Genomic DNA, 15,832 nt, shown 5'->3' on the forward strand with positions numbered 1-15,832 from the left:
AAAAACTTTAGCGCAAAGAGCAAGGCGTTGAGAAGGGGACAACCCCTTTCATATACGGAATAATTTCTGTTCGTTTTAAATTTTCAGTTTAAAAAACTTGTTTTTTTTTATTTAATTCACTTGTAGAAACGATCTTCGATCTGCAAAATCAAACTGCAGTGAATGTTGCAGTGAAGAACTGTGTATATTGCAATATTTGCAATGCAATTGCATGTTGCATCTGTCTGGTTTTTATGCAAAGTAACAAGAGACGAACATTAACGAGCCAGAGATTAGTGAAGAATTATGGTATGCAAAGTAATATTTGGCAGGGAAAGTCACTGGTAATAAATCGCTAGGGGTGGCACCGTGATTGCGTGATTTTTGGGGTTGACGCAATAAAGGCGGTTGACGCAATAAAGAATTGCCGCAAAATTATTTTAAAGTCGACCGAACACCGAGCCTTTGCCGGTGGCGGCGCGCGCGCCGGCGGCGTTGCGACACTTCGGCGGCGTTCGATCGGGCCTCTTGTCGGCGGCGTTCGGTCGATCCGCCGGTGCGGCGCCGGGGTCTACTTGCAACCATATAAGACTACTCTTCAAACTAGCAGCTTGTTTACCCTTATTTTCATATTAAGTAGGAGTTTTTTTTCTCTGGATGTATGTGTTGAGCCAAGCAAATATTCCAGTGACAGACAAACGTTCACCATAAGGGCTTTCAAGCAAACCAAGGTATTTGAATTTGTTCAAAACACCAATGGGGGAGTCATCAAGGATAATGCAGGCTTCCTGGGAAGCATGCATCATTATGACTTTTAGTCTTTGATGACTTAATCTTCAGGCCTACCTGTACTGGGACATCAGCATTGACTGGGCTCCTGAGCATGTTTCTGAAAGAAGGCTAATGTCATTGCCATAAACTAAGTCAGTTATAAAGATATCCAGGCTGACTTCAACATTGTGGAGGCTTTTTATAGGCCTTTTCAAGGTCCAGTCAATGGCAAAGTTAGATAGGACCAGAGATAAGACAAACCCATCCCTGACTCCATAATCATTCAGAAATAGCAATAAGTGCTCTACATTAGCTTATATTGAGCTTTTTTAAAAAGGAAGTATACCTGAATGAGCTTAACTGACGTCTTGGGTTCTCTACCTTCAGTCATATATTTCCAAATTTCCTTGAGCAAGATGGAGTTAAACACAATAATATAATCAAGAAACAATGCAACAGTTTATTTTTGGTGCTATCCTTTGTGCTCTAGGATTTAGCAGAGGACAAAAATCTGGTTGGTATTCCCCATCACTGTTTGGATTCCTGCCTGATTTTGTTTCGTTTTGCATTTTAGCTATCTCTGAATTGGGTTAGCAGAATGATGGCAAAGACTTATGTAGCAATGTATATAAAAAGGACTCTGCTTTAGGTGCTGCATTTCGTTTTATCCCGTAATCAAAGGTCAAGAGATTTTTTGGAAATACTGTTAACCATGTGCTTCCTTAAGAACATTGAGCGTTCTGTCTGATCCATTTGATTTATAGGGGCCAAGGATTCTCATTTATGACATTTTTGCAGTAGTACTTTGACATTGTATATCATTTACATGAGCTCCATTCAAGGTTTAATAGTATTGACATATTGGCGTTACCATACCCTGTGAAATAAATATTTCAGAAATAGTAGGTATGGGACCTTTTTTTTCAGAGGGCTACCCTGTACTAATGATATGGAAATAGGACAGATTAAAAAAAAATATGCCAAAAACGCATCTAGGTAATATATCGTAGCTGTTTTTAAGAGAAAGGCAAACTAACTCTACTTGATTGATTGGGCAAGAGAAATCCAAGAATGTGTATGCCCTTTGATGCTAAATTCAAGTTTAGATAGAGAATTTTCAATTCAGGTACTGAAGTTCTCAAAAACTTGCTTTACTAAAGCTGATTAAGTATGAAACCATATTTTTACTGGACAGATTGTTGAACTATTTTATAAGTCAATTAGCTATAAGCTAGTTTCACTTAAAGAGATGCAAAGATATGTATCAGACCTAGCTGATGCAGAGTCAGCACTAGCAATTCGGTGTGCTATAACTACTCTTATTTAAATGTCATAGCTGATATTGTTGTCATACCCATTTATTTAACTCCTGCATTCTAGATAAAAGCCCAGTGAATTCAGGCTGAAGTAGAACAATGGGTAACAAAGAAGAATGTCAGTATCTAGATTTAGTCAGAACAATAATTGAAAAAGGAAATAACAAATCTGACAGAACTGGTGTGGGTACTAAATCTGTGTTTGGAGCTCAGTTACGATTTAGCCTCAGAGATTGTAAGTATTGTAGATTGTAGAGATTGTATATATATAGATATATATATATATATATATATATATATATAACATAAAGAAAGAAAAACGAGCAAAAATGGGGTTTTTAAAGGCCAAATGAAAATACTGAAAAAACACAATAAAGCGAATATTTCAAGGGAACAAACGCCTCTCTCCTTCAGCGCGAAACGAAAAAATAATCAATGCGAGTGCCGAAGAACAAACCAACATATAAAACGCGGAAAGTCAATGTGAATGTGAAAAAAAAATTTTAAGATGAATAAAAATCAATAAAAGCCAAAAAAATTTAAGAATTAAAACCAAATACCTAACAACAAAAGTGAGTCATTCACCAATATCCGTGATATGTAAAGAAATTCAAAATTGAACCGCCATCAACGGATACTAACGAATAACTGAGAAATAAAAGAAAAACATTCATTCACTCAAACCAAAACAAAACAGCATTGAATGAGTTTGAGAGCTATGTCATCTGACTCCTGATTTTAATAATTGCATTCCTCGCAGGCACTCTTTGAGACTTGAGGGGTTGTTGACGTGTCTGATTAAGTGATTGGGAAAGTGTTACAAGGTTTATTTCTGGAACTATTAAAGTATCGGCTTCTCTTTTGAGAAAACCGAAATACGGTCCATTTATTCTAAAATCGCCTGAGTCTTTGTTCCAAGCTAGACTTAAATATTGATGCTTATAAATTTCAACAGCTTCTCTATAGTATTGGACAATACCTTTGTCATGCGAAATTAGGCTAGCTTGATTAAACGAAATAGTAAGGCCTGGGTTTTCAAAAATGTGCCCGCAACGGCAGAGTCAAAATTCTCTGTTTTTTTCCGCTTTTTATGTGTATTATTAATTGAGGTAGAGTTAGTCAGGACTCAGGAATCAGAGGTAGAGAGGCGTCTTCCTTTCTTAGATGTTCTGGTGCACCGAAATGATACATGTTTGCGAGTTTGGTGTCTATAGGAAACCCACACATGGTGACCGTTACTTAAATTATTCCGCTAATCATTCTCCTGCTGTGAAAAGAGGAGTTGTCACTTCTCTAGTTGATAGAGCATTGAAAGTTTGTTCAACACGCTTCTTGGATTCAGAGCTCGACTACCTTAGAGATATTTTATTTGGGAATGGTTATCCAATTGGTTTAATAAAATATCTAGTTGCAAAACGCATTAAAAGATTATGAGATAGTTACACAGAAAACGCAAATCAAAGGGAAAATTCAGTTTATCTTGGTCTCCCGTACGTTAAAGGGGTTTCAGACCACATTTCAAAAAATCTAAGAAAAAATAACATTTACACTTACTATAGACCCAGAAAAACTATCAGTTCCCAAATTTATCAAGGTAAAGACCGTATCCCGATAGGTGAAAACTCTGGTGTCTACAAAATTCCTTGTTCGTGTGGTCTTTGGTATATCGGAAGAACTAATCAGCGACTTACAGATATTTAGCTCAGCATTCTACCTGAATTAATAGGACACTTCAAAAGTAGAGAAGACCAGAAAAAATTTCGACTCTGCCGTTGCAGAGCATATTTTTGAAAACCCAGGCCATACTATTTTGTTTAATCAAGCTAGCCTAATTTCGCATGACAAAGGTATTGTCCAGCACTATAGAGAAGCTGTTGGAATTTATATGTACCAACATTTAAATCTAGCTTTGAGCAAGGATTCAGGTGATTTAAGAATACATTAGTTGTATTTCGGTTTTCTCAAAAGAGAAGCCGATACTTTAATAGTCCCATATATAAACCTTGTAACACTTTCCGAATCAATTAATCAGATACGTCAACAACCCCCCAAGTCTCAAAGAGTGTCTGTAAGGAATATAATCATTAAAATAAACAGTCAGATAACATGGCTCTCCAACTCATTCATTGTTGTTATCTTTTGATTTGAGCGAATGAATGTGTTACTTTTATTTCTCAGTTATTTAGTAGTATCTGTCAATGGTTGATCAATTTGGATTTATGTACAATCACGGATATTGGTGAATGACTCACTTTTATTTTTGTTAGGTCTTTGGCTTTAATTCTTAAGATTGTTTGGCTTTTATTGATTTTTATTCATCTTTTAATTTTTTTTTTCACATTCACATTGACTTTCTGCGTTTTATTTGTTGGTTTGTACTTCGGCACTTGCATTCATTATATTTTTTCTTATCACGCTGAAGAAGAGAGGCGTTTGTCCCCTCGAAATATTCGCTTTGTTGTGTTTTTTGAGTATTTTCATTTGGCCTTTAAAGACCCCATTTTTGCTCGTTTTTCTTTCTTTATGTTATGTCAGGCCAATGTAGTTCAAGAAATTATTTATATTATATATTATATATATATATATATATATATATATATATATATATATATATATAAATATAAATATATATATATATATATATATATATATATATATATATATATATATATATATATATATAAATATATATATATATATATATATATATATATATATATATATATATATATATATATATATATATATATATATATATATAATATACTGCCTTTATAAACAAGCAATAATTGTATATTTATTTATGTATGTATGTATTTTTTCTTGGAAACGGCTTCATATTTTTTCGGGAAAATTGGCATCCTGGTATATTCTGGCCAAAAAAACAAAAACGATTTAGATAGGTCAGAAGTTTGAGAAAATTTGTTAAGAGCCTTAATTTTAGAAAAATGTTAAGTGAGTGACGTCATTTCTATAAACGTCAGCATTGCAGTGACGTAGTCACGCTTGTGACACTTGCGTGGAAAAATTGAAATTTTCATGTATGTAGAAGTTTATATTAAATAGTTTAAAGAGCAAAAAACTGGTAATTCCAAAAATAATTGCATATATTTTGACAAGGAATTACAACAAATCAAAAACCTTGACAAAGAAAACAAAAGTTTGTAGTTCAGTGGAACTTATTGTTAGAATTTAAACTTGTGGTAGTAATACAATATTTTTGAATAGATATAAGTATAAGAAGACACTAAACTGCGTAAAGAGCAAAAAACTAGTAATTGGAAAAATATTTCTATATATTTTAACAAAGGATTACAACAATTCAAAAACCTTAAAAAAGTTTGAAGCTTAGTAGAAATCGTTGTTAGAAAAATATCATTGCCGAATTTCTTTTCTTCTAAGTATAAGCAATGTCTATTTAAGACAGGAAAAAACGTTGAAAATTTTTTAAGTTCAGTTCAGAATCGCTAAAGTTGTTACTGAAACGACAAAATATTTAAGGTGCCTGAGCAATAATTTTAATGTTTTAATTCAAACTTAGAAAATACGTGAAAATTTAAAATTAGTTTTTTTTTTTGTTAAATAAAATCCACTCTACGTAACTAAGCTTACAGGTTTGAACGCAACCAGTTATAAAGTGTCAGTAGGAAGGCCCAAAAAACCAAAATTTTTATTTATTACAAATGATGATTCGAAATTTTAACAAGGGATTACAAAAGTTGTAAAATTTTAGAATAGAAAAACCATAGTTTGAAGCTAAGTACAAACCGGTGATAAAAAGCGGACTAGCTTCAATAATTAAAATATTTTTGAAAAGACAGCCGTATACAAAGACATTAAATTGCGGGAAAGGCAAAAAAAGGTAATTGCAAAAATATTTGTATATATTTTAACAAGGGATTACAACAATTCAAAAACTTTAAAAAAGAAAACCAAAAGTTTGAAAGTTCTGTGCTGCTACATTATCTTTGGCATTTGTAGTAAACAATTGTTGGTAACAATTAATATGCAAAGAACAACACCCTCTGGAAACCCAGTTCCTGGAATCTGAAAATTTCTTTGGAAGGATAAATTTGTTGAATATAAGTTTAAGATGTATATCAAACACTTTCAATGACGCTATTGATAGTATATGTTTTAGGTTAATAGCCCAGATTAATTTTGCTCAAGTAAGAAAACCAGTATAAAATTTATCAAACTAGTATTAAACTATAACGAACTTAGTATTGTCTTGAAAAATGTTTTCAGTCTAAGAAGTTTTCTAGAGGTGATTAATAGTAGTAATAGCAGCAGCAGCTATATTAAAGGAAGAAATATTAAGAGCGACTTACCTTCAGAACCATATAAGGTGGTAGCAACTTCTTTGCGTCACACACTAATTGTTCAAACCCATATTCATCTTTTAGTACAACGAAAACAAGAATTTCCTAAAGTTAAATTATTTAATTGTTAAAGTAGATTCAATTTTACAATCATAGACCCTATAATTATTTAGGGTATAATTTATGTTCGGGTATAAAAATGTGTGACTGCAACAGTACCTATAGTAAACTTCCTAAAATCTATATATAAACCTATTTTGTTATCTATTCATTTAAATACAACAAAACTAGATCTTAAGCAAACCTATGTGTACATACCTGACATCTACAATTGCAATGAACAACATACATAGACATATAACTGCCCTTTTATAGAAAACTCAAAATGAACCAAATTAGAATCAATTAGTATACCTTAAAAAGAGAATCCAAATCTTAAGAAAGGAAAAATATGATAAATAAACTGAAAATTGTCTTTACCAATTTAAAGGTTAAAATTAACCTTTAAAAATCAACTACCAGACGTTTAAAGTTGTCAAATGATTGAGGCCCTGTGCCATAGCTGAAAGTGTGTTCCATACCCTTGAAGATGCCACCAGAGCGCTAGAATCAGACAGAACACAAGGCATGGCAGGAACTTTTATGCTGTCAGAATAATGTAGATAATATGACGAGCTGTCAGAAGCAAAACAGATACAAAAATAGGAGGTTGGAAGACAATTGGAAGTGTCTCCTGTAGCCTTGCAAAGTAAAAGAAGCTTATGCGATGACATAAACTGAAGGGGGGGGGTTAAGAGGGTCTCATAGCAGGTGGATTTGCAAACTTTACAACTAGTCTGGCCTTCTCATGAAGAAACACTATACTTCGTAAATTCGACTGGAGGGTTTTCATCCGTATGGTAAGAAAATAAAAATACATAATTGGATCAAGGGAAAAAAACCCTACAGTATAGATCCAGGGAATGTGTGCTTCAGCTTACCTAAGGTGCCCCGACTCCTGGCAATCTTAGATTTCAATCTATTTCTGTGGAATTGGTGTGACAAACTCTCATCGAAAAAAATTCTAAGGGATCGGACATCACCACTTTCATATCTAAGAAGATTACCATGTGATGTATGTGTCACACGAAAAACCAGAAAAGCTGTAGAAATGCTATAAAAAAAAACTCAATTTTTGAAACATTAAGAGGAAAATACTTCACACTAAGCTATGAAGTAACTCTCAGATAAAGCAAAAAGATTATTCTCCAGTGATGCTTGATCAAATGCTACCGTAGATAATGCACTGTCATCAGAAAATACAACTAAGCTGTCATCAGAATCTGACTGGAGCTTGGGTTCACCAGCACTATAATGGTAACACAACCAGCTACAACTTTTTGGAAGGCACACTATTGCAGAATATTAATGTAGATAAAGAAAGTGTTTAGCCCGGGATAGACCGACTCCAGATTCAACTTCGAAGTCACTTAGAGGGCTCTTTGCCAATAAAAATCTTCTTATTGAAAAGCTATGAGTGGAACCAAGAGTGAGTGGTTTCTCGCCCTCCAATGTGGCCAAATTTTCCTAGAAGAATGTCATGTGTTAAGGAGTTGAATCTCTTCTTTACATCCAAAAATACAGCAACTGTGATTAATCCAACATCTAAGGTTGAATTAATGAAACTAAGGAGCAAAGCACGCGCATTCTCCGCTGAAGGAACTATTTTGGATCAGGAAAGCTTTTGAGTCTTGATAGCATCGTCTTTTCAAAAATATCGCTGAAAAACTGGTAGTATAGAGATTGGTCTGTAATTTGAAGGGTCGCTTCTGGAACTACCTTTAAAAAGAACTACTACCCTTTCACTTTGTAGTGGTTCTTGGAAAAAACATACATCAAAAAAAGTTTGAACAAGCCCAGTTAAAGGTTAAAGAATTTAGGTAAAATAAACTTGATAACCTTGTTAGGAATATCATCTGATTCTGATGAGGATGTAACTTGAAGGGGAATGATAATTTTACAAATTTCGTACTTTATTATAGTCTCTAGTGTCATTGATTTTAGATAAGCAGGGCCTAAATAAGATTTGTAAGCCAGATCAGAAAGTCCTGAAGAAATAGCCACTGCAGTGGTTTTCCCAACAACAGAGAAATGACACTAACTGACTTTCGAGAGCTTCTTTGCTGGATATAAACTGACCATTGATTACTTGACTTTAAGGTAAAAATGATTTTTGAGAACCAGGTTTCAGAACTGAATTAATAGGTTTCCAGGTCTTTTTTACATCTTTCTTGCTTTCAGAAGACTTTCTAAAATAAGAATCTGACTTTGCTAGGAGAATAATTCATTTAAATAGGCTGCTTTAAACTCTTATATTCATCCTGGTGAAGAACTTGAGAGGAAGCTTTCCATTTTCTGAAAGGTAATTCTTTCTCCTTCAGCTGTTCAGCAAAACGGGAGTCATCCAAGGGTTAAAATGCTCCGATTTTGTGTTGATCTCACGAAGATGAGGGGCTGCAAGCTTGGAGAATTGCAATTTTGACTGAAATCTAAAATGAATTAGAACGTGTATTAAAATCTGACTCAGAGTCGTTATTATCCCACAGTTGATTAGTCAGACATAATTATTAATCGTTGCAGATTATTTTCCGACAAACGATCAGAAATTATCGTTTGCAATGCATCTCTACCTGATGCAGGTTCAGGAAGGTCTAAATTTGAAAAAATAGAGAAGTTAACTGAAACGTTACGAAGGACTGGTAAAGAAAAAAAAAATATCAATGAGAGTAGTTTGTTTCAGTTACTTTAGTATTATTGGCTATACTTTGTTGGCAGCATTCCATAAGAAAATATTAGAGCAAGAAGTCTATTGACAGAAGAATCACCCCAAAAATTTAAATTTAAATCACACATTACAACCCTATCACATGGCTGGTTTTGGACCAACTCAATTGTTTCATTGTGATTATTTAGAAATCTAGAATAGAACCACGTGGAGTGCAATAAACCACCCCAATAAGCAGAGTTTTTTCTTAGACGGAAATTCGAATAAGCATTGACTCAATAGCTCCTTCCGCATTCCAAGAAAGATCCATGTGAATAGAATATACAAAATTATCTGACACATGAAGAGCGAGACCTCCCTACCCTATCTCAGCCCGGTTGGGCTGTTCAAACCAAGTATATGTAGAAGTGAATAATTAGAACCATCAACATGTGACTGCAAATTACCTACTTTGATTTACTTGACTTAAAGCTCTGGCTCGACAGCGTTGCCAGTGTAGAGGGAACCAGGCATCAACGTCGTTAGTCGTCTCCAGAGTGGCCTGTTTTGGGCGAGGGTGGGAGCTTCGTTGGGGTCGATGCACCGCGCAGTAAGTCGATTGCAGATGATATCCGCCCGTCTCGTACGTGGTCTACCTCTGGGGCATTTCCAGCGTGACTGCAAATCATCCATTAAAATTTTAAGCTGATCAAAAAAGGAGATTAAACCTTGAGTATTTAACTGTATTACCGACAAGCCACATTGTGGCGAGCAAAATCAAAATCTGTGACTTGCTTACGATTTAAATGAGAAAAATAGGTCATATTTATCGCTACATCCCTGTCTCCAGTCGGATATTCAATAACCTTTCTACGTTTAAGTAGTTCCTTTCTAGAGCACATTATAGGTTCAATGAAAAAGTGGTATCATCTGCACCAACATTCCTAATCATGGAACATAACCTCAATAGACTCTTCCTTCCAAATGATCATAGTTTCGATGATTTCAACTTAATAACTGATACTGCGTTGAAATTCGTTTGTGGTGTTTTTCTGGCTAGAAACCTTACAACTGAAGGGCTCAGTATTAAATTAAGCTAAGTTAAGAGAAGCATTCTTAAAAAGCTAAATGACTCAGTAAAAATTAACTAAATGACTAAAAGTACAAATTTAATATCTCTTTTTTATTTGTAGCGTTATAAGATTAATGAACATTCAGAGAAGTCAATCCACGAAAATGGAGGGTGGGGGGTTGGGTTTGGGATAAATGTGCTTTTCGATATCTTAGGCTGGGTAACTTTGTCGTTTTTTCGATTTTTTCCCAATTAAAATACAAAAAAAAGATATTCTTCAATGAAAATACAGAAAAAGTATCTTCAAAATGTAGGAGGGAAAGTCCAGGGATCGGTGCTCCTCCATTTGGTGTGTCTGTGAACATTTGCAAGACCAGTTAGGAATAGAAAATATGAGATAAACTTTTCAAAAATGTTAGTAACAATACGCAAGAACATAGATAAGTGAATTTTGTTCTGAATCTTTAAAAACAATTCTTGGGCTCTGAAACTAAGTGTGTTTTTTAAAATCACTGCATTAAGCTGTATGTTCTCTCTGCTGTAAGTTTTTTGTGTGTTATTTATATTTATATATATATATATATATATATATATATATATATATATATATATATATATATATATATATATATATATATATATATATATATATATTGTGTTACATTTTTGCGAGTTGGACAAACATTTTGGGGTGGGGGGGGGGGTTCAAATCCCATACCCCTACTGGATACGGCCTTGCCCCTCAGTTACTTATACAGTTTTCTTTCAACTGTATACATAGCTTGTCTGTTTTTTACCAGCTATTAAATTACAAAAGTGTTATCTGAATTTCTATTTTCGAATTAACACCTTACATTTTCAATGATATTTAAATTTTCAAAATGTAAAAAGGATGAGCAAGTTTGGTGTTTTACAAAGGTACTATCTCGTTAATTACCACTCCCTATATATAATGCATATTTTGGAAATGAACTTGGGTCAAAAGTATAACAGGCGCCTTTATAGCTACTGGTTTAGTACTAACCTTGTCTTTTGCCAATTTTGAGGAAATAATCATTCCATTAGCTACTAACTTAATCTTTGGTTATATTTGTATATTGGACAAATAATAAAAATAATCGTGTTCATTACGAAAATGCGTAAATGTACAACTTTAATATTGAACCAGAAATTTATTATTGACCGCTTTCTTTTTTTTATTCCAACCCATATGTAAACTACGTAACCAATAATGACATAAACTTTTTGGTGGCCTTTTCTGTTTCTTTTTTATTCATTTTATTCATATATTCTAGCTGTCATACCATTACTCACTACAAAAAGAGTGTTCTGGAGAGGTGTGCTTGAAGAGCTTCTTTGGTTTGTTAGAGGTTCCACAAATGCAAAGGAGCTACAAAAGAAAGACATTCGCATTTGGGATGGACATACTTCACGAGAATATTTGGACTCGCTTGGATTCACTGATAGAGAAGAAGGTTAGTTAGAACTGAAATTATTCTTGTGCATTTTCACGTCTGATGGCAAAGAACAGAGGGAATCGATGGTTTTAACTTCTACGATTTTAATTGGCTCTGAGAGTAAATAATGCTAGTACCATAAGCAGTATTGTAGGGCTCAGATTAAGCTAAAAATAAAACGAAAGTTTAAATTACTATTGCAAGAAACGGCGTAGCAATCCCCGATTGAGTTGAAGAGGTATATACACAAATTTTTACAAAAGAGAGGGCTTTTCCCCATGATTGGTCCAAAGAATCTCCTCCCCGAAAGAATTGACCAATTGAGACTCAAATATATAATCCTATAGCATTTTACCCTCTTCTTTCTATATAAAAATTATCTTATACTTTGCTTAAGGGTTGAACTTGTGCGCACCTTATAGACAGTACTGGTCTATTAGAACACTTTGAATGGTATTTTTTTTCATATAGATGCAAAGAAAAGTTGAAATTTTAAGGGAATACGGAGGCCTGCTAGTGAATTGAGTGCTAGTGGTGAGGAGGGGGGTTGGGGGTGAGAATTATCCTCCCCCCCCCTTCTCGTTTCTTCAGGACAGAAGGCTGGTTAAGGTCGTTGTTAATGTTTCGGTTCTAGTCCTAATTTAACTCTAGCCCTAGGCTGTTTTAATCATAGCATTTTTCTGTCCTAGTTTGGATAAGGAAAGGTAACAACAAGAAAGTAAATTGTAAATGCACTTAATTATGTGTGTTACCCAGAGATTTATATTTTTATATTAAGGCTACTAAGTTTGGTTATGTACGAATTTATAGTTTTTATCAGTGTGTTAAAACTATCCATCATATCTTAGAAAAATAAATGAAAGAAAGAAAGTTTGAATTATATATTAAGTAATAAAAGCTAAATCTTTTCTCCGGTTGATTATTCGCATCTAGTAGAAGAGAAATTCCCAGGTTTTTCAAAGATTTTTAACTTAACATAATATTCGTATTAACGTATAAGTATACCATTTCGTATTATTGTATTTTAAATACGTAAAGATTTTTCAAGGATTCTCTTAAAGCAATTTTCTGGATTATCAGAAAATGTTGGTCCATCTTAGCTTTGTTTGTTGTTTTAATTCTGGTAGAGTTAATCCTTTTTCGTAAGGTAAATGAGGCAAATGAAACATTTTCTAACAAATAGATTTAACTAATGTAATAAATTTAAGAAAAAAAACATTCGAAAATAAAAGTTATTATTAAATACACATGTATTTAGACACCTGTGGTCGTTTTCATGATGATCGATGATTGGCGGAAAATTAAGGAGATTGCATAGGTAAATAAAGACACAAATAACTTAATATTTAATGTTTAATAATTATTTTAATATTTAATAATTATTTTAATATTTAATAATTATTTTAATTTTAATATTTAATAATTTTCTAGGAGATCTTGGACCTGGTTATGGTTTTCAATGGCGGCATTTCGGCGCGGAATATAAAACAATGTACGACGACTATTCAGGTCAAGGCGTAGATCAACTAGCAAAAATTATCCATACGCTAAAAACTAATCCAGATGATAGAAGAATCATCCTTACAGCTTGGAATCCTCAAGCTATACCCAAGGTAAACACGTATCTCTTATTTTTTTTTTTTTTTTGAATTAACTCTTACTTTACTTGGCTTTGCCTCTAGGCTTAAATTTTAGCTTTACCTTGTCTCGGTTGTTTTTTCGTAATTTTTTAAGCCGTTATTTTACTCGGCACTTTAATTATAAAGCTGTAGGAAGTATTTGATGTTTGATGTAGTTTATTATATGGATTTGTGTGATGTTTGCCTGTGAATGTTATAGTTTTGATGAATACATGACGCACTAGTTTTTTTTTATTTTGATTAATAAAGCACCTTCATCTTATATAAATGATTGATTGATTGATTGATATGTATATATTCACACACATTAAAGTGTTTAAGACTAAAATTCTGCACAGAATCTTGGAATGCAATTAAGTTGTATTCCTTGGTCAACAATTAAGTTGTATACAATTAAATTCTTGGTCAACCTTCCTAAGACCATTGGCGGGTGTGCCTTGTTTGCCTCTCATTACAATTTTTCCACGGGAATAATTCTCAATGGGGGAGTTTTCCATAGAATAAATTCTCCAGAGGGAATTTTCTTTGGGAACACCTTTCTACTAGAAGCGGGGAATATTTGTGAGAAATGTTTTCCACGGATGGGGGGGGGACGGTCTCCGACATGATTTTAAAAACGATCAGAATTAAAGTATTTTTTTAAATAAAAGTGGGCTCAGAAAGAATTTTCAGCTGGAATCGTCCACAAGACATTTTCCAATTGGAAGATGAAGATGGCTTTAAATGATTGTTTGCCTGTTATTCCAAGCAAATTAATGGTCCTGTGTCAATTCTAAATTCTCGGTCAACCTTCGTAAGACCATAGGCGGCCGTGCCTTGTTTGCCTCTCATTCCCGGCAATCTAACGGTCCTATGTCAATTTTAAATTCTTGGTCAACCTGCCTGAGTGTCTAGGCGGGAGTACCTTTCCAAAAGCTAACACGCAAGTATTTGTCCAATAAGGGAGTCATACTTACTTCCGCCGTTTGGAATACAATGAAAAGGAAATGTGATTGTTTGAATTGGTAAAGTGGTAACTTTTAGTTACCACTGGTAACTAAAAGTGGTAGGTAACTAAAGTGGTAACTTTTAGTTACAAGTGGTATTTTTAATTAACTTACACAACCATGCTCGTCTTAAAAATTAGGAAAACCTGGGAATTCAATTTTTAATTAAAAATACCTCCATATGTGGTTATTCAGTGAAAATTAGTTGTGGGCTCCAAACTAAAACGAGACATTGTTGAAAAAGACCGAAAAATAAGATAAATTCCAGTATATACTAGATAAATACTAGTATATAAGTAACAAGTAAGAATTTTAATTAGGAGAGTGAAAAATACTACTACTACTATTAACTTGCTGCAACAACAAGCTGCCTGAGGCCAACACATCTGAGCAAGCTTCTGTTCTACCCCAATTTATTCAAAGATTCACTCTTTACCCCCTCCCAAGAAGGTCCAATTCAACAGGTTGTTAACGTTAAAATTTGTACGGATGTACGCCTTTCTAAATTTTTCAGCTAATTAGTTTTCCTTATTTATTGTCACACGTTAACGTGGTAACACTGGCGAAAATGTGTCACACATTAACGTGGTAACACTAGCGAAAATGTGGTGCTGCCCTAAGAACTTCATGATTTTGAAACAACCAAAAGAAAATTCTTAATTAGACACCTTTCTAAGTTTTTCAACTAATTAGCTTTCCTTATTTATTGTCACACATTAACCTGACAACGATGGCGAAAATGTGGTACTGCCCTAAGAATTTCGTGATTTTGAAACAACCAAAAGAAAAATCTTAAGGAATCAGGGTTTTTAGGTATGAATGGAAGTTTGTTTATTAAGTCCATTTATTTACTTTAATATTACATTTCATCGTCTTTAGCTGATTATAGTTTGAAATCAGGGAATTGTTTTGTCCATAGTATATCAATGAATGAGGTCGCTTTTAAAGCAGCGTTGCCATTGGAGAGAAAATGTTCATGCAATGGTTATTAAGTTTTTATTTTGCTAAAAGTCAATGGATATACACATAATTGCAACATCAGACAACCTCTTACCACATAAAATCTTACCATGGTAAAACTAGAACGTCTTCAGTGAGGCCTTTAAGGTATGAAAATGGGGAAAGCACAAAAGATAATCGCATTCTTTTCAATAATTTGCCTTTTTGTTTGTTTCTAGATTTGTGGCACTAATATACAGCTAATCCTGGCATTTACCCAAAAACATTTCTACGCAAGGAGTTAGAAATACCAAAAAAAAAAATCCAGGTTTACATTACATTTTTCTCTGGCAGCTCTTGATGGGGTTCACTGGTCCTTCCCCAAGTCTTTTTGTTAAAACTGAGGCTATAACGAGTTACCCTGGGAGCCTCAACCTTAGCTGTAATTTCATTGAAAATACCCACTGGAGAGTAAAGCACATACTTCTATAAGTAATGGGTATTGTCGGTAGTATCAAACACTGCTTGACGCTCAAATTGTGTAGCGTTAGACTTTCATTCTCGGGTTTTAAAGAAGTTTTTCAGAGAAAAGTAAAGAGCTATATTA

General features: G+C 33.8%; 1 protein-coding gene across 2 annotated transcripts in view; it reads left to right on the forward strand.

Annotated features, from left to right (window-relative positions):
• Positions 1-1,989: 1,989 nt before the first annotated feature.
• Positions 1,990-15,832, forward strand: part of Ts (Thymidylate synthase) — a 71,091-nt gene continuing 57,248 nt past the window's right edge. The window contains exons 1-3 of one of the 2 annotated variants that reach the window (XM_089108292.1): positions 1,990-2,301; positions 11,499-11,678; positions 13,092-13,273. In XM_089108292.1, the coding sequence (XP_088964418.1) occupies positions 2,166-2,301; positions 11,499-11,678; positions 13,092-13,273 (498 nt within the window). In that variant the 5' untranslated portion in view covers positions 1,990-2,165. The remainder of the gene's footprint in view (positions 2,302-11,498; positions 11,679-13,091; positions 13,274-15,832) is intronic. The other variant, XM_089108291.1, reaches the window with a different exon arrangement.

The sequence above is a fragment of the Artemia sp. Qi Xiang Cuo genome, chromosome 2 (assembly GCF_049724085.1).
Source record: "Artemia sp. Qi Xiang Cuo chromosome 2, ASM4972408v1, whole genome shotgun sequence".
NCBI lineage: Eukaryota > Metazoa > Arthropoda > Branchiopoda > Anostraca > Artemiidae > Artemia > Artemia sp. Qi Xiang Cuo.